At 38.2% G+C, this 27527-nt stretch overlaps 1 protein-coding gene across 4 annotated transcripts in view; it reads left to right on the top strand.

Moving 5' to 3' along the window:
* Positions 1-21347, top strand: part of ERICH3 (glutamate rich 3) — a 61556-nt gene extending 40209 nt beyond the window's left edge. Inside the window, exons 9-16 of one of the 4 annotated variants that reach the window (XM_073643902.1) lie at positions 1171-1357; positions 1692-2005; positions 5375-5596; positions 7117-7221; positions 8151-8585; positions 15528-15650; positions 15998-19466; positions 20869-21346. In XM_073643902.1, coding sequence (XP_073500003.1) covers positions 1171-1357; positions 1692-2005; positions 5375-5596; positions 7117-7221; positions 8151-8585; positions 15528-15650; positions 15998-19431 — 4820 coding nt within the window. In that variant the 3' untranslated portion in view covers positions 19432-19466; positions 20869-21346. Of the gene's footprint in view, positions 1-1170; positions 1358-1691; positions 2006-5374; positions 5597-7116; positions 7222-8150; positions 8586-15527; positions 15651-15997; positions 19467-20868 lie in introns of all 4 variants that reach the window. The other 3 variants (XM_073643904.1, XM_073643903.1, XM_073643905.1) reach the window with 3 other exon arrangements.
* The last annotated feature ends 6180 nt before the right edge of the window (positions 21348-27527 follow it).

Genomic DNA, 27527 nt, shown 5'->3' with positions numbered 1-27527 from the left:
ATGCTATTCCATCTGGTTTGCGTTTAGTTGGACAATCATTTATTTTTCAACAGGACAATGACCCCAAACACACCTCCGGGCTGTGTAAGGGCTATTTGACCAAGAAGGAGAGTGATGGGGTGCTACGCCAGATGACCTGGCCTCCACAGTCACCAGACCTGAACCCAATCGAGATGGTTTGGGGTGAGCTGGACCGCAGAGTGAAGGCAAAAGGGCCAACAAGTGCTAAGCATCTCTGGGAACTCCTTCAAGATTGTTGGAAGACCATTTCCGGTGACTACCACTTGAAGTTCATCAAGAGAATGCCAAGAGTGTGCAAAACAGTCATCAAAGCAAAAGGTGGCTACTTTGAAGAACCTAGAATATAAGACATATTTTCAGTGGTTTCACACTTTTTTGTTAAGCATATAATTCCACATGTGTTAATTCATAGTTTTGATGCCTTCAGTGGGAATGTACAATTTTCATAGTCATGAAAATGCAGAAAAATCTTTAAATGAGAAGGTGTGTCCAAACTTTTGGTCTGTACTGTACCTCTAAGTAACCTCACAGCTAAGGGGTGCAGTTCTGGTGATAACATTATGTGAATTTTATTAATATACATGCAGTGTACAATATTTTATAAACCTGTTCTAATATATTAGGCAATTATAATTCCAGGAATTTCTAGAATGTGCTTGTGTCGCATGTGTCACTTTCAGTAAATAGATTAGTTGGAGGGACATAAAACAAGCTGGTGATAGGTTGATGGGGTCTCCTGTACAACAGACAGTAGTTCATGTTACTAAGTGAGTACATGTCCTCAAGTATTGATCATCAAAACAGAATGTTAAGTGGTTACTTGGAAATCTGAACTAAACTTTTCTTAAAGATTGTTTTATTAGATCTGTAAGCTATCCAAGTACCTTCATAACTAAAGGGTGCAATTCTTATAATTACATTGGAGGAGATTTAGTAATATAGGTGCACAATACGAATGAAACAGCATTGATAAACCAACCCCAATATATTAGACAATTATTATTCCAGCAAATTCTAGAACAAGCCTGCGTCCTATATGTCTCTTTCAATGAATTATTAATATTTGAAACTGTGGAAATGTGTAAACTGTATGTCATCTCCTAGTAGATCTGCAGTTACTGATTTTTTTTTTTGCTGGGTTTGTTGCAGACTGCTTCAGTTTGGTCTCTAGACGTCACCGCGGTTTTCCTTTCAGCCTCACGTTTTACATTAATGGGATCCAGGTGGACCGGCTTAGCTCTTGCTGTGAATATAAACATCGCAAGGGAGCACGGCTCGGGGGCAAAAATGGATATTTTGGATTCATCAATATTGAAGGAGCTTCTCCTTGTTTCAGGTATTAGCCATAGAGCTCCTGACATCCGTACTCAGTATATACAAATGTGGTGCGGGGCATGTAAGGCCGATTTGGGCAATTAGGCCGGAATTCTGCTGCATCTGGGTTTGTTAATCTCCTATCATCAGGGTTGGACTGGCGAACCAGAAAACCGGAGAATCCTCTGGTGGGCCCTGGCTTCTCCATCAGGAGAGTTCATGATAGGCGCAAACTTTGCAGCAGCTATGGTCTCTTGAATGGGGGAGAAAGGTGTGCCCTCAGAATCAAATCCTCTGGTGGGCCTAATGTTCTTCAGCCTGACACTGCCTATCATCATGTTGGTTTCCCATCCCAGGTGCATCATTTCAATGGGCCTGGATAAAAAGCCATCTCCTCCACCAAAGAGTAAGACAAAGGAAAAAGACAAGAAGGACAGTGACGAGGAAGACCATAACGACAAAAATGAAATAGAAGAGGAGGACAGCAAGGTGAAGGTCTATGATGAAGTGGATGGTAAAGAAGAAAAGACGAGCTCGGTATGTGATGATGATGGTGAAGAGGACGACCTGAAGGCTGAGGAAAAATCATTCATGGACTATGAGGAGGAAGGAGAAGAGAATAAGGACTGCAAGACGGATGAATATGAAGGCGATGATGAAGATAAAGATGGTAAATTGTCTAAAGAGCATCTTCACCTTTCTGCAACATTTTATTATTTACAAAAAGTTTATTCACTGTGTAAACAGTTTACATATTTTGCACATCCAGTGTTATACTCCAGAACTGCACTCACTATTCTGCTGAGTTACATACTGTATTATATTCCAGAGCTGCACTCATTATCCTGCTGGTGCAGTCACTGTGTACATACATTGCATTACTGATCCTGAGTTACAGTACCTCTTGTATTATACTCCAGAGCTGAACTCACTATTCTGCTGGTGAAGTCACTGTGTACATACATTACATTTCTGATCCTGTACTGATCCTGAGTTACTTCCTGTATTATACTCCAGAGCTGCACTCACTATTCTGCTGGTGCAGTCACTGTGTACATACATTACATTACTGATCCTGAGTTACATCCTGTATTATACTCCAGAGCTGCACTCACTATTCTGCTGGTGCAGTCACTGTGTACATACATTACCTTACTGATCCTGAGTTACATCCTGTATTATACCACAGAGCTGCACTCACTATTCTGCTGGTGCAGTCACTGTGCACATACATTACATTACTGATCCTGAGTTACATCCTGTATTATACGCCAGAGCTGCACTCACTATTCTGCTGGTGCAGTCACTGTGTACATACATTACTTTACTGATCCTGAGTTACATCCTGTATTATACTCCAGAGCTGCACTCACTATTCTGCTGGTGCAGTCACTGTGTACATACATTACCTTACTGATCCTGAGTTACATCCTGTATTATACTCCAGAGCTGCACTCACTATTCTGCTGGTGCAGTCACTGTGTACATACATTACATTACTGGTCCTGAGTTACATCCTGTATTATACCACAGAGCTGCACTCACTATTCTGCTAGTGGAATCAGAGCTCCATGCATGATTTTACAGCATTCAGAACTGAAATCTCTGTCTGTCGCTTGCTGCCTAATAGTCCGTACATTTGCATTCTATTAAATGTCGTCTTCACATCTGAATTTATACAGTAATGTGATGTAGAGAAAACTAACTGCCTCTTTGTTGTTGGAGCTCAGGGAAGCTGATGTCTGATGATGGCAAGGTTGTTCACTGTTTTCAGTGCCATGTAGAATAATCATGAATTCTGCTCTGGAGTATAATACATATAGAATAAAATGGTGCACAACGGTGGATATATTCAGGGTCTTCAGGGCTTATAATATTGATGGCCTATCTTTACGTCATCAATATCAGACTTTTCTACACCTGACAAACTGAGCTGTTTTTAGCACCGTGGCGGCTGAATATAAACAATAAATGGCACCAGAACACCTCGTCATATATCGTGTACTGCCCAATGTCAGGTGCTGCAGCTCGTAATTTATTTATTTTAAATAATCATATTAATCTGCAAGACTTCCCTGTATATTCTGCACAGAACCATTTTAAGAGCCATATTGGGACATTTTTTGACAGTGGAGAGTGTGGTGGCGAATAACATTCTCGTGTAGCTATATTAGGCGCAGAGAAAGTGCGGAGACATACAGGTCCTCATGAGGGGCCTAAGGTCCCTGTGCCACTTAGAAAACAGCATTAATACCAATGGTGGACAGTAGGAGGGGTCCTATCACGGAGTTTGCATTGGAGTCCAGGAGTTTAGAGGGGAATTTAAGAAGAACCTCGATAGAGAAGGAAATCCCTCAATGCGATCGTATCTACCACAGATCTAAATTATTTCGGATGAGGCCAGACAAGGCCAAGGCCCCAGCCCAGTTTGGGTTTATCACTTATTTCAAAGGATGGTAAAAACATGGACCGGAATCATCTATACATTAGCCTTACAATAATTGCATTCATTTATTAGAATTATTTCTGACCAAATGGTCAAAAAAAACATTTTATCACCATGTTGCCATAATTTTCCTATGCAGTTTTTAAAGGTGAATGACATTGGGTTCTGTTTATGATGACATCTAAACTGACCCTAGTAACCAATCAGAGCTCAGCTTTTATTTTTTAAAGTGCTGTGGTAGATTGAAAGCCACGCTATGATTGGTTGCTATGGACAAGAAAGACACAGCCTTTATAAATCTACTCTGCTAGGCCTCATTTATCAAAGGTGTAGTCCATGGCAACCAATCACAGCACAGCTTTTATTTTACCCCAGTAGTTTAAGAAATGAAAGCTAAGCTCTGATTGGTTGTTATGGACAACAAAGCGACAGGCTTTATAAATTTACTCCACTAGGCCTTATTTATCAAGCCTGCGAACCATAGAAACCAATCGCAGCGCAGCTTTCATTTTACCCCAGTAGTTTAAGAAATGAAAGCTAAGCTCTGATTGGTTGTTATGGACAACAAAGCGACAGGCTTTATAAATTTACTCCACTAGGCCTTATTTATCAAACCTGCGACCCATAGAAACCAATCGCAGCGCAGCTTTCATTTTACCACAGCAGTTTAAGAAATGAAAGCTCAGCTCTGATTGGCTGCTATGAGAAACTGAGACACTTTATCTGTTTAGACAATATTCATGATTTCGGGCCATTTATTTCATGTTTACCTGTAAAATCGCAATCTCAAAACCACAGAAATTCGTGAAAAAAAAAATGTGTAAAGGTTTCTGATGTGGTTTTTGTTCATGCAGTCAAAAATATTTTATTAAAATGGATACGGTTGCAAAAAAGCATTGACATTATATGGTGGGTTTTGATCACTAGAATGTGCCATCTCTTAATTTTAAGGCGGTCGGACCCCCTCAGATCCTTTAGGAGACTGCAGTGTTAGTTAGTCTTTTTCTGCACGTCAGCACTCCATGTCGCCATACGCACGTGACCGGGAGTGCCTCAATCGCACGGGTAGGGACCCCAAATGATCAGAGTATTACGGCATAATGTATTGATCCACCATAGTGTTCTGTAACCCTTTAGGTCTCCACCTTTACAGGCGATTAGTGGTTTGCTGGCAGCAGCAATTTGCCCTGTTATAATCCTTGCTATGGGGCCCCCTTCCTCTATATACGCTTTTCCCCATTGATGTTGCTGATATTCAGCATTAAAGCCTTTTATAGTGATAATATAAAATCTCATTTGCGATCCTACAGTGCATCATAGCAATACAACAGTCTGAAGATAAGGAGCAAGTGACCTGGCACTCGATAATGATCTTATTAATACATGAGAGCTGTGTCTCAGAGTACGGTATATATTGTGTTATATATAGCATATGACAAGAATACCTTTCATAGATAATGTTAGTATCTACATATATTAGTGCATTATTATGGTCCTACACGAGAAGCAGGCACAGCGCTGTGAACTCAAATGAACCTCAAACCATGTAAAATATAGGATTTTTTTTTTTTTTGCTTTTTTTTTCTCCTGTAGACTATGATGAAGATTTTGAAGACGAAGAAAACAAACCTGATGAGAAATATAATGAAGACGAAAGGGTAGATGATCAAGAGAAGGTAATGTCAAACACCCCCTCGGATGGTGAGAAAGATGATGTAAACCAGGAATGGAGAAGTAGCGTGCCATCAAACGGCGTGCAAGAGGCTTCTGACAGAGCGGTAGATGAAAGGGACAGTGACTACGAGGATAAACAAGGTTAGTTGCTATCTTACTATTTAATCTGTCGCATGGTTAATTTTTTCCTAAAGGTAGACTTTGGAGGGGAGTAATGGAGATACCTTTAATGGAGTTATGAAAAAAAATACTCTTTAATGTAGGTACAGTTAGAAGCATAACTGTAAAGCAAAATCTGTGGTTTACTTCTTATGAAAATGATTTTTGATATAATATGTAAATTAGGCATTCGATGCACTGTAGGTGGTGCAGAGCACCATCCCTCAACCTGGCTACCTAGCTCCTCCCTCCACTCCATTGATTGACAGCACTGATACCCCACTTGAACCAGCGCTGTAGATAAATGAATCAGTGAGAGGAGCTGGCTTCATTTGCACCTGTGCTGTCAATGGACTGAGAAATAGTGTTCTGGACCGCCCACAATACACCAAGAGCCTAATTTGCATATTACTTCCTTCTTTGAACAATCTTGGAACTACAACTGTGCGTCTCAGCAAAAGCTTCCCTACACAGAGATGTGGTTAGTACAGGGCATCATTTTACCCCGACAGACGCCTTTTATCCGCCTCCTGATATAGGACATATCTGTGCAGGAAATGGTGTAAAGAAAAGAAATCGAAACACCAGAATTGCCATTTTTTGGTCACTACTACTCCCACCAAAAATGTAATAAATATCTATCAAAAAGTTGTACATGCCCCAAAATGGTACCAATAGAAAGTCATCTTGCTGCACAAAAAAAACAAGTCCTCACACTGTTCCATGCATGGAAAAATTGTAAAAAATGCGGGTCTCAGCAAATGGAGACACAAACCACCTTTTTTTTCTTACAAAGTTGAGAATTTTTTGTAACATCTATTAAACATAAAAATGTCTATACAATTTTGGGAGAATTATGTTGTTTTTTTGTTTGTTTTTTTTACCATTTCTCCCCATCTGCAATTTTTTTCCCTATTTTTCAATATACTATATGGTAAAGTGAATGGCGTCATTCCAAATTGAAACTTCTCCCACAAAAAAACAAACCCTCTTACTGCGACCTGGAAGGAAAGAAAAATGTTTTGATACTTGGGAAAATAATAGGAAAAAAAAAAAGTACAAAAATGAAACATAAAGCGGCTGCAAAAGTGTAAATGGTGACAAAGGTTGATCTGATTAGTCACGGGGTGCTAGGAGAAGAATTAATGACGTAATCATGCCAGTGATGTCAGTTAAGGGGGTTTTCTGTTTAATTCGAACCCTTTATCATGGTATATTGATGTAATTCAGGAGGCGCACTCATTTAGAGCCTGTATAACAGTCTGTGTGCGACGCTACACCGAGCAGCTCTTATATTGCAGGATGCAGTGTATCGTAGCATCACTTATCTGTATTCTCATTACTATTACCATATTTATTGCAATCCTCAAGGCTCAGTATTGACACATCGAATAATGAAGGGTTCGCAGACCACCCATTTTTCTTTCATTACCTCCTTACAGAAATTCTCTTTCCTTTGAACTCGGCGGCTCCTTTGATAATGTATTTTCCATATTGAATAGGAAAACATAGCACAGCTGACGAGGAAATGAACTCAGCTGCGAGAAAAATCCAGAACCTTTATAGAGAACATAGAGTAGAACGGCAGAGCGGTCGGACGAAGAAAGGTTTGGAACCAGAAATCAAGAGGCAGAAGCTGCCTTTGATTGTATTAACTAATTGACTTGGAGTTTGGGGACCAATCTCTTCCTTTTTCCTAAATTTCTGATCTAAGATGACTAAATTTGCATGTTCTACAATCAGAATTTCTTTGTGATCAAATCTTCCCTTATTTTAATCATTCAGTTAATTAAATGCCCCATCATAGCCAGAAATAGCATACAAGAAATGACGCTGAGAATTAATACTGGTGTAATTTATGCTTCACACATGCAAAAATTATGGTAAACTGCATAAAATAATAATAATAATTTTTATTTATATAGCGGCAACATATTCCGCAGCACTTTACAATTAAACTGGGTCTGTTAATACATTTACTATTCCCTGACATCCTTTTCTAATTGACTATTTAAGGTAAGTTACAGTAAAAAATCATGTTATGAAACCGATATACTGTGAAAAGCCTAAAAAAGAGCCTCAGAGGCAGAGCAAGGCACAGAACAACAAAGAGCGATGCTCCGCCCTTGCAGATCTGACACTTGGGGAAACACAGTGCACCAGTTCTGTCTTTAGTGTTTTTTTATATTTTGATGCAGTGGTCATCATGTTTATCTAGTGCACCAATCATACCTTTGGGATGGACAGGTCAGCTACCTCTATCATAAGTGGTCGAGCATACTCACCTAGATTTTGAGGTCAGTTGGGTATTCCAGCCATAGGACCTTAGAGGATCATACATTTATCACATATCTCATGGATAGGTGATGCATGTATTTAGTGGGAAGACCCCTAAAGATGGCACACAAACTGGACCCAAATCAGAAATGATTGTATATATGTGACCCAAGAGGTTCCATGTTACAAATTTTTGACACATTTTGGTGTATTGGTTGAGCGCACTTTAAGATTTGACATTTTTTTCTTCCCATTGTAGATAGGGAACGCAAAGAGTCATTCTCATCTAGCAGTTCAGTAGATCGTTCCTCAAGTGAAGATGACTCCGACCATGACGACAATCAAGAAAGAAATGGAGACCATGAGGCAGAAATGGACCAGGAGAAGGAAATGAACAAAACTAATCAGGAAGCGGACAACCATGGCTTAGACAAGGACCTTGAGCTGGAAGAACCAGAAGAGGAAGACAAGGAGGTGCTGGAAACACTTAGTGAGGAACATGAGAATGTTGAAGGTCATAATGATGTAGATGAACCACTGTCAGATAGACCTGAAGGTGACAGAAAATCAGACTGTGTGAGTCCTGACAACGAGCAGGTAAATGGTGGTGGAACCTTAGGTCACATGGATGAGGATGACAAGTCTGAGGCAGAAGATGACTTAGAGAGTAAGCTCACGAGTGATGAGGAGGGTGGTGAGTATAGGAAGTGATCTGCGGTGTGCACCTGCTCCTGCATGCCAGCTGTGCCGTGATACCAGTGTGTCTACCCAACCAAGCATGCATAATATCATTCTACCTCTACTCTTATCTGTAATAAATATAAAAAAATTATCGTACTATGGAAAAAGAGATGTTCAAAGGGCTGTCAGATTTAGAAAACCCAAATTTCAAATATCCTATTAGTGAATTCTGAGTTAATAAATGAGGGTCCTGAATAGGTAGACCACCCCTTCTAACCAAAGCAGAGTAACTACAAAGAGCATAGCCTTGCTTCATGCAGATAATCCCTTGATATCAATGAGAACTGTGTGATTCTTCATTTCCCCTGTGGTGGCGCTGCAGGTAAACTGAACACTTATTAAATCCACCATAGAGTGGATCGCTGATGGTTCCAGTAGGATAACTTTCCCGTGGTCAACTTATCTCTAGATAACCCTCCAAGTCCAAAGTCGACAACTCCTTTCCGTGTATGCTATCGAAAAATTTGCATAGAAATACCATGTAAGAGTAGAAGTTACCTCTAACACAATAGGAAAGGGAGTTCTAATTTAGCCAAATACCAGCTATTAGCGGGTGCGGGAGTTTTACACCAAAGTTTTCTGCCTTTTGTAGGTGTCTGTATTTTCCATCAAATTAGAAGAACCATGCACAGAGGCATTTGTTAAAACCTCCAATTTAGACGTAAAGGTATAATATATAATACATAAACCAAAATAAAATATATATAATCTAGCATTAGAAGTGAATTTTTGACTGTCTAATATACTTTCATTGCATATATTGCGGTTTTTGCTCATTTTTTAGTAGGCTTTTACTTTGTGCAGCTTACAATAAAACTATCTGGGAACCATCAACAAGCAGTCAAGCTGTCACCAAATCGTATAACGGCTTTTTTTAATCTCCACAAATCCATAATAAAAAATAATTTCCATGCCCCTTCATTTTTGCAGGTGTCAGTTGCTGAACTGGGGCTGCAATGCATCATCCATTAGTGGCAACTTGTTGATGGTCTCCAGTAGGGATGAGTGAATAAATTCAATGCAAATCAAGTTCATGTTGAATTTTTAGGGATTATCATGAATCACTTTAAAAGCTAAGTTCCATTTTGAACCTTTCATCAGCCAGGCAAGGTTCACATGGCGTCTGGCTCTGCACTGGGTGGGCTTCCCCATAATTCCTTGCAGATATCACATGCTGCAGCAGAGCCAATTAGGAGGGACTATGGTAGACTTTATAAAAGCAGAGGTTGGGAATGCAGCAGCCATTTTATGGTGAATCTGGATAGTGAGAGGATGTCACAGCTTATAGCAATAGAGAAGTGAGAAAGATAGGGAAGTCACTTTGCCTGTGAGGCAGGGCCGGGGGGGGAGACGCATACCTGGCCACCACTGCTGATTGTGCGATCAGAGTGGCTTTAGTGCTGCTGCTGTTATTCAGTTGCACATTTTTTTGCACTTATGCAGAAGTAAGCCACCAACATTACTGAAAGAAAATAAAAATATATTTGACTCTGCGACTGCCTCACAAAGTGTGCGTGCCACAAGCAGTACTGATTTTCAGCACACCTGTTATAATAGTCCAATTTGACATATATATATTTTTTTTAATTTTTCATAAGATCAAGGATTCACAAAATACTAAGAGATGTGAGCTGGTCCCTTGTTTGGGAGCAAACCAGCTAAAGTAGCAATGACAATATTTTATATTATGTAGTTATCTTTTTGGGTGTTTAACTTGCATTTTTTTTTACTGTCCTTTTTTGGAAAGGGGAAAATTGTGGCTCAAAAAAGCAAAAGTTAATTCTAATGTAGTAAAAATGTTTGGTAAAAGTGGCAGTGGCTTCTTCAGTATAAACGCCGGCATGGCCGACATCTGACACTAAAATGAGATCATTTTGGGACCGATTTTTAAACAGCATGAAAAGTTTGTGATTGCAGTGTTCTCTTAAACACGATGTTGGTTAACATCAGCCATTTACCAAAAGCCATGTATGTTGAGGTCACTATGCTATTACTAAAGGCTCATTCAGACCTCCAGTTTTCATGTGCAAGCGCAGTCTGTTCTTTTCACGGATAGCGCTCGTGCCTGTGATAGTCTATGGGGCCATTCACATGTCCGGAAAATCACGGAGACATGTTCGATTTTCATCCGATGGTCAGCAATACAAATCAATGGGTCCTTGCAAAAGCGGGACTGCACTCGGATGATATCTGAGTGCGGCCCGATCTTCATGAACTGTCAGAATGGAGAAACTTTTTTTTTAATTTCTCCACGTACGACAAAGATGGATGACAATCGGACCACGGTCTGATCAGAATAATCGGTCTGTTTTTCTCGTACGTGGAAAAACCAAATGTCTGAATGGGGCTGTGCTTGTATTAAAAAAAACTTGAAAGGGTTGGATACTGTCCCAGGAGTGTTACACCCACGTTTTTCAGAGCAGTTGGAGGATCTGGAGTACTTTTGATTTTTCGGTGAATTGAATTTTCCTGGTAAAAGTTGGAAAAGTTGGCAAATTCAAATTTGAAAACATTCGCTCATCCCTAATGTCCAGACATCAAAGAGAGTTTTTACAATTGGGAAATAAGTGAAAACAACAAAAATGTAATAAAGGTAAAGTAGAAAACTCTTTCTATGGAGCTAATGTTAATTCACGATAACGCTTTTGCTTTACTACAGAGAGTAGGCAAATATAGTTTATATTTACTGTAGATTGTAAGCTCTTTGGAAAAAAAATTCTTTAAGAATGTTTAAGTTTTTTTTTTTTTCCCAAATAATAAATCTTCCAATTAGGATTTGTCACTTGTTTGCATATTCACCATTTCTGAATTGCTGTGCAGGCATCAATCATGTAATCAGCGGCTTTGTGTTGTTGTTGCTACTTTGTATCGCTTCTCCCTTTCTTTGCTCTTTTGTGTCTTATTGTTCTTGTCTGAATTAGTATAGCATGTACAGAATAAATTATTGAGTGTCGTGCCTTTCTCTTGCCATCAGTTTTTCAAGTAACACATTCAATGGTCTATAAAAAAAAAAAAAAAAGTAAAAATGTTAGAGTCCAAAAAAATTGCATTCTAGAATTATCAAATGATATCCTTAATAATTTATCAATATAATGTGACAAGAAAAAATAATACAAATAATATTTAAGTATAAAATAAATCTTTAATTACAGTGATTCTTGCCAGTCATCTGCTCTCTTGTTAACTCATTAAAACCAGAGTCTGATCTCTATGATTAATTCCTTAAAGGGATATTCCAAAGAATAGGTGATAACTACTAAATCTGTGAGGGTCCGACCAATAATAAAATGAAATAAGAATGCACAGAGGGCACCGCCACATGAACAGGGATCTGCCTAAAGCATGGCAGACAAAATCAGATATGTGGGAGAAAAAGAAGCATGCCAAAAGAAAGGGATCACCTTTAAAAAGACAGGATTTATTAATACATTTTCAAACCACATACAAAATTAAAAGTAATTAAAACAGCCAAAGTTCTACTGTCACGGGTGTATCAAGTGTGACAGACAGTCGCTCTGGATCCGGCTGTAGAAGGTCACTGCGCTTGGCATTGCAGACGCCTTCTTGATCCTTTCATCTCTGTAGTGTAGTGATATCCTTCTCCCTTTAAGACCCAGCAGTCACCTCCACCTTCTGCTGCTAATTGACACACCCTTAACTTGAGAAGACACCAGAGAGATAACGCCAACTGTCCTCCAAGAGAACTCTAAGAAGAAACTAGCCGACTACTAGAGTCCAATCATGGACACAGGAACACAGACGACTCTCTGGAGACACTGAGAGTTTTTAACTACCAAGCAAAGGTGTGTCAATTAGCAGTAGAAGGTGGTGGTCACTGCTCGGTCCTAAAGGGAGAAGGATATCACTACACTACAGAGATGAAAGGATCAAGAAGGCGTCTGCAATACCAAGCGCAGTGACCTTCTACAGCCGGATCCAGACCGACTGTCTGTCACACTTCATACACCTGTGACAGTTACATGCACAAATTGCAACATGCCCATAATGGAGCTAATATCTAACCTCTAATGCCTGCTAAAGTCAGATGTACTGGACATAAGATACTATACTACTGGCACAATAGTGAATATCATACATCCACAAGCTTGTAAAGCGAAGAATTGAGCATGAAATAGATAACAAAAAGGCCATGCATACAGGCAGAAACATAGAGGAGGGAAAACCTCACATGTATCGCCACGGCTTCCTCAGGGGGTTACATGAGTTTAAAACCTATCAGAAATAAAAGCAAAACAGTTGAATAGAAAAAAAACAATGTCCAGAGATAGAACTGCGGCACAGAAACATGGGGAAGGATTAGCTGGTGTCCATCCTGGCATTGTAGGAGTCCAGTTCTTCTGTATATAACTGTTGCTTTGTGTTTCTGCCAGGGTAACCCCTGAGGAAGCCACAACGTGTAGATTTATACCGATCTCATCTTCACGTCGTTGAAAATGTATGTGCTGAAATCTGCAAAATGTGAATATGAAGGGATTCATCTGAGGCAATTCTGCAACAAAATCCGCAGCAAAATCTGCATGTAACAAGCAAAAGATCTTAAGGCGTTGGAAAAATTCTCATCAAATCTGTAACATTGGTACTTACCGTAACGGATGCAGCAAGTTGCGCACAAAGGAAACTCTGAAATATTTCTTACTAAATGAATTCAATAATTAAAAAGAAGTTGGTTGGAATATTATTGTTGCAAGGATTTGCACTTTGCTAAATTGTTAAAAAAGAGAGAAAAAAAATAATTTCTTTAATTTTTAATTAATTTTACTGAAATTATTTTGCTACAAAACACAGTAAACTGCCTAAATAGCAATTATCTAATATAATGTTATCAGAATTGGTACCTGTGGATGCTCCAATAATAATATACCCCTGTGGCATTTTGCATTTAAAATATATAAAAAAAATTATGGAAAAAAATGTCCCACCGTTTTGTGTATACAGCTCTTATGCAGATCATTTTATCTTTGTAGTCACCTTTTCTGTAGTCTGATACTGCAGTTATGTTCCCTCCACTCCTGCTACCCTTATATAGAGGGTAGCTGGATGAGAATAACCCAGAAGTTTAAAATCAGACTACACACAGGAGGTATTTGTAGTCTGTAACCATAGTGACACATAGATCAGACTACACACAGGAGGTATTTGTAGTCTGTAACCATAGTGACACATAGATCAGACTACACACAGGAGGTATTTGTAGTCTGTAACCATAGTGACACATAGATCAGACTACACACAGGAGGTATTTGTAGTCTGTAACCATAGTGACACATAGATCAGACTACACACAGGAGGTATTTGTAGTCTGTAACCATAGTGACACATAGATCAGACTACACACAGGAGGTATTTGTAGTCTGTAACCATAGTGACACATAGATCAGACTACACACAGGAGGTATTTGTAGTCTGTAACCATAGCGACACATAGATCAGACTACACACAGGAGGTATTTGTAGTCTGTAACCATAGCGACACATAGATCAGACTAGGAGAAGTTAGGAGATTTACATGACTTCATTTTTAGCAAATTCATAGACCCATTAGACTCACAGCCCATTGGTCTTAATAGAAACAGTGTAATGCCTCATTTCTCCTGTGGGTGAGCTGTAGGGAAGCTGAACACGTACTGGCAGGTTCCTCCACAGATCACAGCTGATCGCTGGGTATTTGGCGACTTCCAGCTGACTCTTAACAGTTAACCCATTTATCCTTCGTAGAGATGTCTGTAAACTATGTACTTGGAGAAAAGGCTTCTGCCGAGGACGCGGCTCAATCGCTTTTTGGAGAAGGATAATAGATAAATGTGGAGGGACAATTTTGTACCTATGTCGGCGCTGACCCTGAATTACTAAAAATGAAATAAAAGCATCTAAGTGCACTAGTGTTTTGTGTGATATCAAGGCTGTAAAACGCACTGCGATATCATTTACCCAACGCTTTTTACAGTAAGTTTCTAAATTATTAAATTATTATTAAATTAAAAAGTATGAAAACTTTTGCAACTATCTTTTATATTGATCCAATGCATCAAAACTAAAAAAGAATAAACTTTATAGTCATTGTTAAAAATCTTTTTCTGTTTTGCATATACAGCACCTGCGCAGACCTATGAATTTCCATGGTTACAGACGATAAACCCTCTGTGTAGTCTGTTTTTTCATATTTTTGTAGTTTACCAAAACATAAAGGCAGAGTGATAGTAACGAGCCGCCGCAGGATCACGATACACAAGGTTTGTTTGTAGTCTGGAACCACTGAGACACATAGGTCTGCATAGGAGCTGTGTACACAAAAGGGTAGGTGATGTTTAGTTAAACGTGGCTTCACTTTTTTGGTAGTTCATCGATTCTCTGGAGAAACTGACATGTTTATGCATTACATGAACAGATCTCTGATTTTATTAGAACAGTGTAATGCTTGATTTCTCCTGTGAGGGAGCTGCAGGGAAACTGAACACATACTGGCTGATCGCTGGGGATCTAAAGGGTCAGACACTATGGAATCAGCTTATTTTAGGGAAACCTTCTTCCAGGTTGTGGACAACCCCTTTTGAGTTACATGTTCGTTACTTACTACATTATTAAATTATCTGCAGATTCCCGGACCTCCTGGATAAACCAAATGTTATCATAATTATAAAAAATAAAGTCAATCATATGAATCAGCCGGCAGCCCCGGGGGGGAAGGCGATGATCCTGGAGATTCTTGTGCATGATTTGTGCATGAATTTGCTTTTGCTTCCTCCCTTCCTGCATGGATGCCCGTCCCCCGCAGGTCTGCATCTCTGCTTCTGGCTGTGTGCATTACGTGCATTTATCCTTGACCACTTCTTTTCTCGTCCTTTGCCTCCTGTGAATTTGCTAATTTTTCTTAAAGACTGCAAATCAGTCCAGGAAAAGATAGCAGAGGCCATTGACAATAAACCAAGTCTGGATTCTGAGCCCGAACCCAGTGACTCCAGTACAGATGAAGAGGACAATTTTAAAGGCACATTGACAAGTAAGATCCGGTGTTTTTATATTAACAGTCTTGGTGTTCTACATCTACATAGCAATGTCATACAGTGTCAATATAAGCCCATTCAGTACCCCTAAAATACTGCCATAAAATGCCTAAAAAGTGAAAAAGTCCATGGTGGTCTTTGGTAGTTAATGGTAAATCCCATGAAGGTTCAGGACAGTAATTGCTTACGTACTCTACTCTTGCATCTAAGATGTTGTCCTTGGACCTACCCCAAAATAGGACTGTTGTTGTCCCACAGGGCAGCTGCCCATTATGCTGGAATGGCGTTGACTAGAGTCTTCCTCATTGATATGTACAGTAACGATGTGATCTGTATTTTTCAGATTTGATGGGTGCTACGCTACATGATTCACCTGGTGTAGATCTTCATCATCAACCAGAGCAACTGAGAAATGACACAGGACAGATGATTATGTTGGACTCCTCAATACATGAAGAGATACTGACTGAAAGTAGATCCGAGGCAGTGGAGGGTGAAAACCCTAAAAATGAACCTGATGAAAGGAATACTGTGTGTGACGAGGAATCACATGATGCTGATGAGACTGCTGAGAAAGAAGATGCAGCTGGTGATGAGACTGCTGAGAAAGAAGATGCACTTGGTGATGAGACTGCTCAGAAAGAAGATGCAGCTGGTGATGAGACTGCTGAGAAAGAAGATGCAGCTGGTGATGTTGCTGCTGAGAAAGAAGATGCACCTGGTGATGAGACTGCTGAGAAAGAAGATGCAGCTGGTGATGTAACTGCTGAGAAAGAAGATGCACCGGGTGATGAGACTGCTGAGAAAGAAGATGCACCTGGTGATGTAACTGCTGAGAAAGAAGATGCACCTGGTGATGTAACTGCTGAGAAAGAAGATGCACCCGGTGATGTAACTGCTGAGAAAGAAGATGCACCGGGTGATGTAACTGCTGAGAAAGAAGATGCACCGGGTGATGTAACTGCTGAGAAAGAAGATGCACCTGGTGATGGGATTGCTGAGAAAGAAGATGCACTCGGTGATGGAACTGCTGAGAAAGAAGATGCACCCGGTGATTTAACTACTGAGAAACAAGATGCACCTGGTGATGGGACTGTTGAGCAAGGAGATGCAACTGGGGTTGAGACTGCTGAGAAAGAAGATGCACCGGGTGATGTAACTGCTGAGACAGAAGATGCACCCTGTGATGGGACTGTTGAGAAGGAAGATGCACCCGGTGATGGGACTGCTGAGAAGGAAGATGCACCCGGTGATGGGACTGCTGAGAAGGAAGATGCACCCGGTGTTGGGACTGATGAGAAAGAAGATGCACCTGCTGATGGGACTGCTGAGAAGGAAGATGCACCCGGTGTTGGGACTGCTGAGAAGGAAGATGCACCCGGTGTTGGGACTGCTGAGAAGGAAGATGCACCCGGTGTTGGGAATGCTAAGAAGGAAGATGCACCCGGTGTTGGGACTGTTGAGAAAGAAGATGCACCCGGTGATGGGACTGCTGAGAAGGAAGATGCACCCGGTGTTGGGACTGCTGAGAAAGAAGATGCACCTGGTGATGGAACTGCTGAGGAAGAAGATGCACCCGGTGATGGGACTGCTGACAAGGAAGATGCACCTGGTGATGGGACCCCTGACAAGGAAGATGCACCTGGTGATGGGACTTCTGAGAAGGAAGATGCACCTGGTGATGGGACTGCTGAGGAAGGAGATGCACCTGGTGATGGGACTGCTGAAAAAAAAGATGAACCTGGTGATGGGACTGCTGAGAAGGAAGTTGCAATCAGTGAAGGAACTGCTGAGAAAGAAGATGCACCCGGTGAAGGGACTGCTGAGAAAGAAGATGCACCCGGTGAAGGGACTGATGAGAAAGAAGATGCAACCAGTGATGGGACTGCTGAGAAAGAAGATGAACCTGGTGAAGGGACCATTGAGAAAGAAGATGCAACCAGTGATCGGACTGATGAGAAAGATGCACTTGGTGATGGAACTGTTGAGAAAGAACATGCACCCGGTGATGTAATGGCTGAGAAAGAACATGCACCTGGTGAAGGGACTGCTGAGAAAGAAGATGCATCTGGCGATGGGATTGCTGAGAAAGAAGGTGCACCTAGTGATGTTGCTGCTGAGAATGAAGATAGTCCTGGTGATGGGACTATTGAGCATGACGGTGCAGCCAGTGATAAGACTGCTGAGAAAGAAGATGCACCTGGTGATGGGACTGGGGAGAAAGAAGATGCAGCTGGTGATGGGACTGGGGAGAAAGAAGATGCACCTGGTGATGGGACTGGGGAGAAAGAAGATGCACCTGGTGACGGAACTGCCGAGAAAGAAAATACACCTGGTGAATGGACTGCAGAGAAAGAAGATGCACCTGGTGAAGGGACTATTGAGAAAGAAAATGTATCTGACAATGTGACTGCAGAGAAAGAAGATGCACCTGGTGATGGGACTGCAGAGAAAGAAGATGCACCTGGTGAAGGGACTATTGAGAAAGAAAATGTATCTGACAATGTGACTGCAGAGAATGAAGATGCACCCAGTGATGGGACTGCTGAGAATGAAAGTGCATCGGGTAATGGAACTGCTGAGAAAGAAGATGCACCCAGTGATGTATCTGCTGAGAATGAAGTTGCACTTGACAATGCCACTGCCAAGGATGAAGGTGCCCCTAGTGATGTACCTGCTGAGAATGAAAATGCAGCAAATGATGTTGTAACTGAGAATGCAGAAGCACCTAGTGATGTACCTGCTGAGAATGAAGGTGCACCAAGTGATGTGTCCACTGATAATGAAGGTACACTTAGTGATGTTGCTGCTAAGAAAGAAGATGCACCTAGTGATGAGACTGTTGATAATGTAAAAGCACCTGGCGATGTCACGGCTGAGAATAAAAATGCACCTGGTGATGGGACTGCTGATAATGAAGATGCACCTAGTGATATACCTGCAGAGAATGAAGATGCAGCAAATGATGTTTCTCCTGAAAATGCAGAAGCGCCTAGTGATGAGACTGCTGAAAATGAAAATGCATCTGGTGATATACCTGCTGAGAATGAAGATACTCCTGGTGATGGGACTGTTGTCCATGATGGTGCAACTAGTGATGAAAAAGCACCTGGTGATGTCCCAGCTGAAAATGATGATTTGTCTGTTGGTATCAATGTGGACCATGAAGATGTTTCTGGAGCATTAAACCTTGAAAATTCTCCAAGTTCTTCAACTATAGAGAACGTAGGTCCAACTGGTACTGAAAATGAAGACACGCTTGACATAGAGAATGCCTTGAGGGGTAATCAAAGCCCTTCAGGTGATGTGAACACCAAGAGCGAGAATAAAGTTCAGATTGACGAAAATGATATTAAGCCTTATGATGATGGTGGAAACACGGATGATGCTGGTGTTGAGCACATGGTCACTTTAGTGGAACCTATAAATAATGAAGATGACAATGCACAACCCAATAGTAATCCTAATGAAGTGAAAAATGAAGAGGGAGCTCAAGAATCTACACATATAGAAGACAATAATATTAAGGAGCTTAATGAAGGTCTTGATTTGACAGCGTCAAGCGCAGATAAGAAACCACAAGATCTACCTCAAGAGCAGACGATAGATAAAGTTGAGGAATTCCCATCACTATCCCTAAAGGAGCCGGAGGAGACATTGCCCAAGGCGACAGACATTAGTAAGCACGATGTGATGGAAGAATCTGGTACTGAAATGCTTCGGGTTCCGGCTGGATCTGGAGAAGAAATGACTAACGTAGAACAAATCGGGGGATAATAAAAAAATGGAGAAGACAACAAGGTGTGAAGAAAGTGAGTATTTAGGTATCAACAATCAAAGATGTTATAGAGTTGCCTGATTTACTGTAGAAGACCCCACCATTTTCACATTCTAGTTAGAGATGTCCCTCTAGGGACCACTACATCTCTCTCTCTTACATTTGTCCCTCTCAATAAAAGTTTATAGAAGTTATGGAAAAGCCTGAGCAAGGAACGCTCAGCTCTTTCTATAATTCCCATAGATTTCAATGACCTTTCTATTGAACTCATAGGATGATGCAAAGGACAGGAATTGCCAAGGGTTGCCCAGTGTCTCCCATTTTCTCTATAGTTGAGGACTTCAGAGAGATGCTGAACACCTATCCGCAGACAGTTAGAGCGTACGTCGCTGATATGACATAAATGCTGAAGGTGGCAACAACCCTTTACAGTAGATCTGTCACCGGACTAGTATCTGTCATCGTCACAGTATAAGGACAAGTCCCCTTTCCCGTTAGCCAAACATGTTGTGCGATTTGGCTAAATGAAGCCATCATAGAAAAAGTAGACACAGAGTTTGTGAGTCCAGTGTATTGATTAGGGGACCGCTCCTACTGGCACTCGCTAATTATCATTCTTAAACCACAACCTACGTATATAGTATTTATGTTGTAGCTTCAGTAAATAGTTGGAGCTTGGCAAATTGATGTAAAATATCAGCACTACTGTAGATTACGCATAACCTGCAGACAACTTTGTACTATCGTGAAACTTTTGATAGAAAAACTTTCAGGAGAGACATGGTAATGCAATAAGTTTACCATGACTTATAGTTGATCAAATGTTGTCTTTAAGTTCAAGCCTGACTCATACTATTGCAGCCAGATTAAGCAATTTATTAAAGTATATAGCGGTATTGTCTTTCTAATGATCAATTCCTATAAAGTTTATAGGATCTGAGTTGCAGTACCTGAATACGACCACTGTGCTCTTTCAGCTCCGTACACGGTTTACAACTGGTCAACACCAGAACATAACAGCTGATAGTAAAGGGTGTCGGACCCACAGCTAGATCTGATATTGATAACCTATCCTACGTATAGCTCATAAATATAGGTGGAGTGGACAACCCCTTTAATTTATTAAAATTCCCAGAAAATAGCAATTAAATTCAGGCAATCTTCAGCCACCACTAGTGGGGAGCATAGTGCATTCTCTATACATTCAACTCAATAATGCAACCGTATGCAGGAAGCTCCTAAGCTCCCTCTAGTGGCAGCAGGAGACTGCCAAAATTTCATCATTCATCTTCTGTTCATGTATATTATAATATTCACATAACCATGAACAATTCTTTAAAATAGAGAAAAGTCCTTTTATTTATTATGTTTTCTATATTTTGCTGCCTTATTGTCCTGAAGAATGTGTTTTTAAAACATTATTTATTTATCTGCAGTCTCAAGAGCAAAACCATCACTATGAAGATACAGAAGAACGAGGGATCCTTATTTGGTGTTTATTTTTAAACTAACTTTATATTATACAGATGGTAAAAGTACAACCAGAAAAATATCTATTTTTACTGTGTCTTTATAGATGACTCCATTTACAGGGAATCCCCAAAAAATTATATATTTAAATTCAGCTTTCTTTGTATGAAACCACAGCCTCAAAGCAACGCACTTTCTATATGTTTACAAATCTTCATGTGTGTATCTAAAATGAATTTATATCAGGGTCAAAAATATATATATATATAATAAATGCATTATTTTTAATGAAGTATTTAATGAAAAGATAATATTATTTTCTCTATCATTGGAATAATATTTCCTTTTATTTAAAATGGATAATCTCAAAAGTCAGATAATGCAATATCTGTTTCCAGCAAATATTTGAAATTTCACAAAATAAGAAGAAGCAGCCCTATAGGAAATTGCTCTGATTAAAAAATTATATTATATTAGTAGATTTGGTGTACACAATTTATTTTGCGCTTTCTTCCTGAAGGATTCTACACGTAACTGTGGCCATACTAACAACATGAAAAACTGAACATATTTGAAAATAATATAATTCACCTTGTGGATGATAACTACAATAATACTGCTCCCTATGTACAGGAATATAACCACTATAATACTGTCCCTATGTACAGGAATATAACTACTATAATACTGCCCATATGTACAAGAATATAACTACTATAATACTGCCCCCTATGTACAAGAATATATCTACTATAATACTGCTCCTATGTACAAGAATATAACTACTATAATACTGCCCCTATGTACAAGAATATAACTACTATAATACTGCCCCTGTGTACAAGAATATAACTACTATAATACTGCTCCTATGTACAAGAATATAACTACTATAATACTGCCCCCTATGTACAAGAATATAACTACTACAATACTGCTCCTATGTACAAGAATATAACTACTATAATACTGCTCCTATGTACAAGAATATAACTACTACAATACTGCTCCTATGTACAAGAATATAACTACTATAATACTGCTCCTATGTACAAGAATATAACTACTACAATACTGCTCCTATGTACAAGAATATAACTACTATAATACTGCTCCTATGTACAAGAATATAACTACTACAATGCTGCTCCTATGTACAAGAATATAACTACTATAATACTGCTCCTATGTACAAGAATATAACTACTATAATACTGCTCCTATGTGCAAGACTATAACTGCTATAATACTGCTCCTATCTACAAGAATATAACTACTATAATACTGCCCCTAAGTACAAGAATATAACTACTATAATACTGCCCCTATGTACAAGAATATAACTACTATAATACTGCTCCTATCTACAAGAATATAACTACTATAATACTCCCCCTATGTACAAGAATATAACTACTATAATACTGCTCCTATGTACAAGAATATAACTACTATAATACTGCCCCTATGTACAAGAATATAACTACTATAATACTGCCCCCTATGTACAAGAATATAACTATTATAATACTATCCCGATGTACAAGAATATAACTACTATAATACTGCCACTATGTACAAGAATATAACTACTATAATGCTCATCCTATGTACAAGAGTATAACTACTATAATACTGCCCCTATGTACAAGAATATAGCTACTATAATACCGCTCCTATGTACAAGAATATAACTACTATAATACTGCTCCTATGTACAAGAATATAACTACTATAATACCGCTCCTATGTACAAGAATATAACTACTATAATACCGCTCCTATGTACAAGAAAATAACTACTATAATACTGCTCCTATGTACAAGAATATAACTACTATAATACTGCCCCTATGTACAAGAATATAACTACTATAATACTGCCCCTATGTACAAGAATATAACTACTATAACACTGCCCCCTATGTACAAGAATATAACAACTATAATACTGCCCCTATGTACAAGAATATAACTACTATAATACTGCCCCTATGTACAAGAATATAACTACTATAATACTGCTCCTATGTACAAGAATATAACTACTATAATACTGCCCCCTATGTACAAGAATATAACTACTATAATACTGCTCCTATGTACAAGAATATAACTACTATAATACTGCCCCCTATGTACAAGAATATAACTACTATAATACTGCTCTATGTACAAGAATATAACTACTATAATACTGCCCCTATGTACAAGAATATAACTACTATAATACTGCCCCCTATGTACAAGAATATAACTACTATAATACTGCTCCTATGTACAAGAATATAACTACTATAATACTGCCCCTATGTACAAGAATATAACTACTATAATACTGCCCCTATGTACAAGAATATAACTACTATAATACTGCCTCTATGTACAAGAATATAACTACTATAATACTGCCCCTATGTACAAGAATATAACTACTATAATACTGCCCCCTATGTACAAGAATATACCTACTATAATACTGCCCCTATGTACAAGAATATAACTGCTATAATACTGCTCCTATGTACAAGAATATAACTACTATAATACTGCTCTTATGTACAAGAATATAAGTACTATAATACCGCTCCTATGGACAAGAATATAACTACTATAATACCGCTCCTATGTACAAGAATATAACTACTATAATACTGCTCCTATGTACAAGAATATAACTACTATAATACTGCTCTTATGTACAAGAATATAACTACTGTAATACCGCTCCTATGTACAAGAATATAACTCCTATAATACCGCTCCTATGTACAAGAATATAACTACTATAATACCGCTCCTATGTACAAGAATATAACTACTATAATACCGCTCCTGTGTACAAGAATATAACTATTATAATACTGCTCCTATGTACAAGAATATAACTATTATAATACCGCTCCTATGTACAAAAATATAACTACTATAATACCGCTCCTATGTAAAAGAATATAACTACTATAATACTGCCCCTATGTACAAGAATATAACTACTATAATACTGCTCCTATGTACAAGAATATAACTCCTATAATACTGCTCCTTTGTACAAGAGTATAACTCCTATAATACTGCTCCTTTGTACAAGAGTATAACTACTATAATACTGCCCCCTATGTACAAGAATATAACTACTATAATACTGCCCCCTATGTACAAGAATATAACTACTATAATACTGCTCCTATGTACAAGAATATAACTACTATAATACTGCTCCTATGTACAAGAATATAACTATATAATACTGCCCCTATGTAGAAGAATATAACTACTATAATACTGCCCCTATGTACAGGAATATAACTACTATAATACTGCTCCTATGTACAAGAATATAGCTACTATAATACTGCACCTATGTACAAGAATATAACTACTATAATACTGCCCCTATGTACAAGAATATAACTACTATAATACTGCCCCCTATGTACAAGAATATAACTACTATAATACTGCCCACTATGTACAAGAATATAACTACTATAATACTGCCCCTATGTACAAGAATATAACTACTATAATACTGCCCCCTATGTTCAAGAATATAACTACTATAATACCGCTCCTATGTACAAGAATATAACTACTATAATACCGCTCCTATGTACAAGAATATAACTACTATAATACCGCTCCTATGTACAAGAATATAACTACTATAGTACTGCTTCTATGTACAAGAATATAACTACTATAATACTGCTCCTATGTATAAGAATATAGCTACTATAATACTGCCCCGATGTACAAGAATATAACTACTATAATACTGCCCGTATGTACAAGAATATAACTACTATAATACTGCCCCCTATGTACAAGAATATAACTACTATAATACTGCCACCTATGTACAAGAATATAACTACTATAATACTGCCCCTATGTACAAGAATATAACTACTATAATACTGCCCCCTATGTACAAGAATATAGCTACTATAATACTGCCCCTATGTACAAGAATATAACTACTCTAATACTGCCCCTATGTACAAGAATATAACTACTATAATACTGCCCCTATGTACAAAGCATATAACTACTATAATACTGCCCCTATGTACAAAGCATATAACTACTATAATACTGCCCCTATGTACAAGAATATAACTACTATAATACTGCCCCTATGTACAAGAATATAACTACTATAATACTGCTCCCTATGTACAAGAATATAACTACTATAATTCTGCCCCCTATGTACAAGAATATAACTACTATAATACTGCACCTATGTACAAGAATATAACTACTATAATAATGCCCCTATGTACAAGAATATAACTACTATAATACTGCCCCTATGTACAAGAATATAACTACTATAATACTTCTCCTATGTACAAGAAAATAACTACTATAATACTGTCCCCTATGTACAAGAATATAACTACTATAATACTGCTCCTATGTACAAGAATATAACTACTATAATACTGCCCCTATGTACAAGAATATAACTACTATAATACTGCCCCCTATGTACAAGAATATAACTACTATAATACTGCCCCTATGTACAAGAATATAACTACTATAATACTGCCCCTATGTACAAGAATATAACTACTATAATACTGCCCCTGTGTACAAGAATATAACTACTATAATACTGCTCCCTATGTACAAGAATATAACTACTATAATACTGCCCCCTATGTACAAGAATATAACAACTATAATACTGCCCCTATGTACAAGAATATAACTACTATAATACTGCCCCCTATGTATAAGAATATAACTACTATAATACTGCCCCCTATGTACAAGAATATAACTACTATAATACTGCTCCTATGTACAAGAATATAACTACTATAATACTGCACCTATGTACAAGAATATAACTACTATAATACTGCCCCTATGTACAAGAATATAACTACTATAATACTGCCCCTATGTACAAGAATATAACTACTATAATACTGCTCCTATGGACAAGAATATAACTACTATAATACCGCTCCTATGTACAGGAATATAACTACTATAATACTGCTCCTATGTACAAGAATATAACTCCTATAATACTGCTCCTTTGTACAAGAATATAACTCCTATAATACTGCCCCCTATGTACAAGAATATAACTGCTATAATACTGCCCCCTATGTTCAAGAATATAACTACTATAATACCGCTCCTATGTACAAGAATATAACTACTATAATACCGCTCCTATGTACAAGAATATAATTACTATAATACCGCTCCTATGTACAAGAATATAACTGCTATAGTACTGCTTCTATGTACAAGAATATAACTACTATAATACTGCTCCTATGTACAAGAATATAGCTACTATAATACTGCCCCTATGTACAAGAATATAACTACTATAATACTGCCCCCTATGTACAAGAATATAACTACTATAATACTGCCACCTATGTACAAGAATATAACTACTATAATACTGCCCCTATGTACAAGAATATAACTACTATAATACTGCCCCCTATGTACAAGAATATAGCTACTATAATACTGCCCCTATGTACAAGAATATAACTACTCTAATACTGCCCCTATGTACAAGAATATAACTACTATAATACTGCCCCTATGTACAAAGAATATAACTACTATAATACTGCCCCTATGTACAAGAATATAACTACTATAATACTGCCCCTATGTACAAGAATATAACTACTATAATACTGCTCCCTATGTACAAGAATATAACTACTATAATACTGCCCCCTATGTACAAGAATATAACTACTATAATACTGCACCTATGTACAAGAATATAACGACTATAATAATGCACCTATGTACAAGAATATAACTACTATAATACTGCCCCTATGTACAAGAATATAACTACTATAATACTTCTCCTATGTACAAGAAAATAACTACTATAATACTGTCCCCTATGTACAAGAATATAACTACTATAATACTGCTCCTATGTACAAGAATATAACTACTATAATACTGCCCCTATGTACAAGAATATAACTACTATAATACTGCCCCCTATGTACAAGAATATAACTACTATAATACTGCCCCTATGTACAAGAATATAACTACTATAATACTGCCCCTATGTACAAGAATATAACTACTATAATACTGCCCCTATGTACAAGAATATAACTACTATAATACTGCTCCCTATGTACAAGAATATAACTACTATAATACTGCCCCCTATGTACAAGAATATAACAACTATAATACTGCCCCTATGTACAAGAATATAACTACTATAATACTGCCCCCTATGTATAAGAATATAACTACTATAATACTGCCCCCTATGTACAAGAATATAACTACTATAATACTGCTCCTATGTACAAGAATATAACTACTATAATACTGCTCCTATGTACAAGAATATAACTACTATAATAATGCCCCTATGTACAAGAATATAACTACTATAATACTGCCCCTATGTACAAGAATATAACTACTATAATACTGCTCCTATGGACAAGAATATAGCTACTATAATACTGCCCCTATGTACAAGAATATAACTACTATAATACTGCCCCTATGTACAAGAATATAACTACTATAATACTGCCCCCTATGAACAAGAATATAACTACTATAATACTGCCCCCTATGTACAAGA

The sequence above is a fragment of the Phyllobates terribilis genome, unplaced genomic scaffold (assembly GCF_046119375.1).
Source record: "Phyllobates terribilis strain yellow unplaced genomic scaffold, ASM4611937v1 Scaffold_8__6_contigs__length_399053987, whole genome shotgun sequence".
Lineage (NCBI taxonomy): Eukaryota > Metazoa > Chordata > Amphibia > Anura > Dendrobatidae > Phyllobates > Phyllobates terribilis.
Note: the sequence above shows the minus strand (reverse complement) of the source record. Positions and strands in the feature narration are given on the sequence as shown.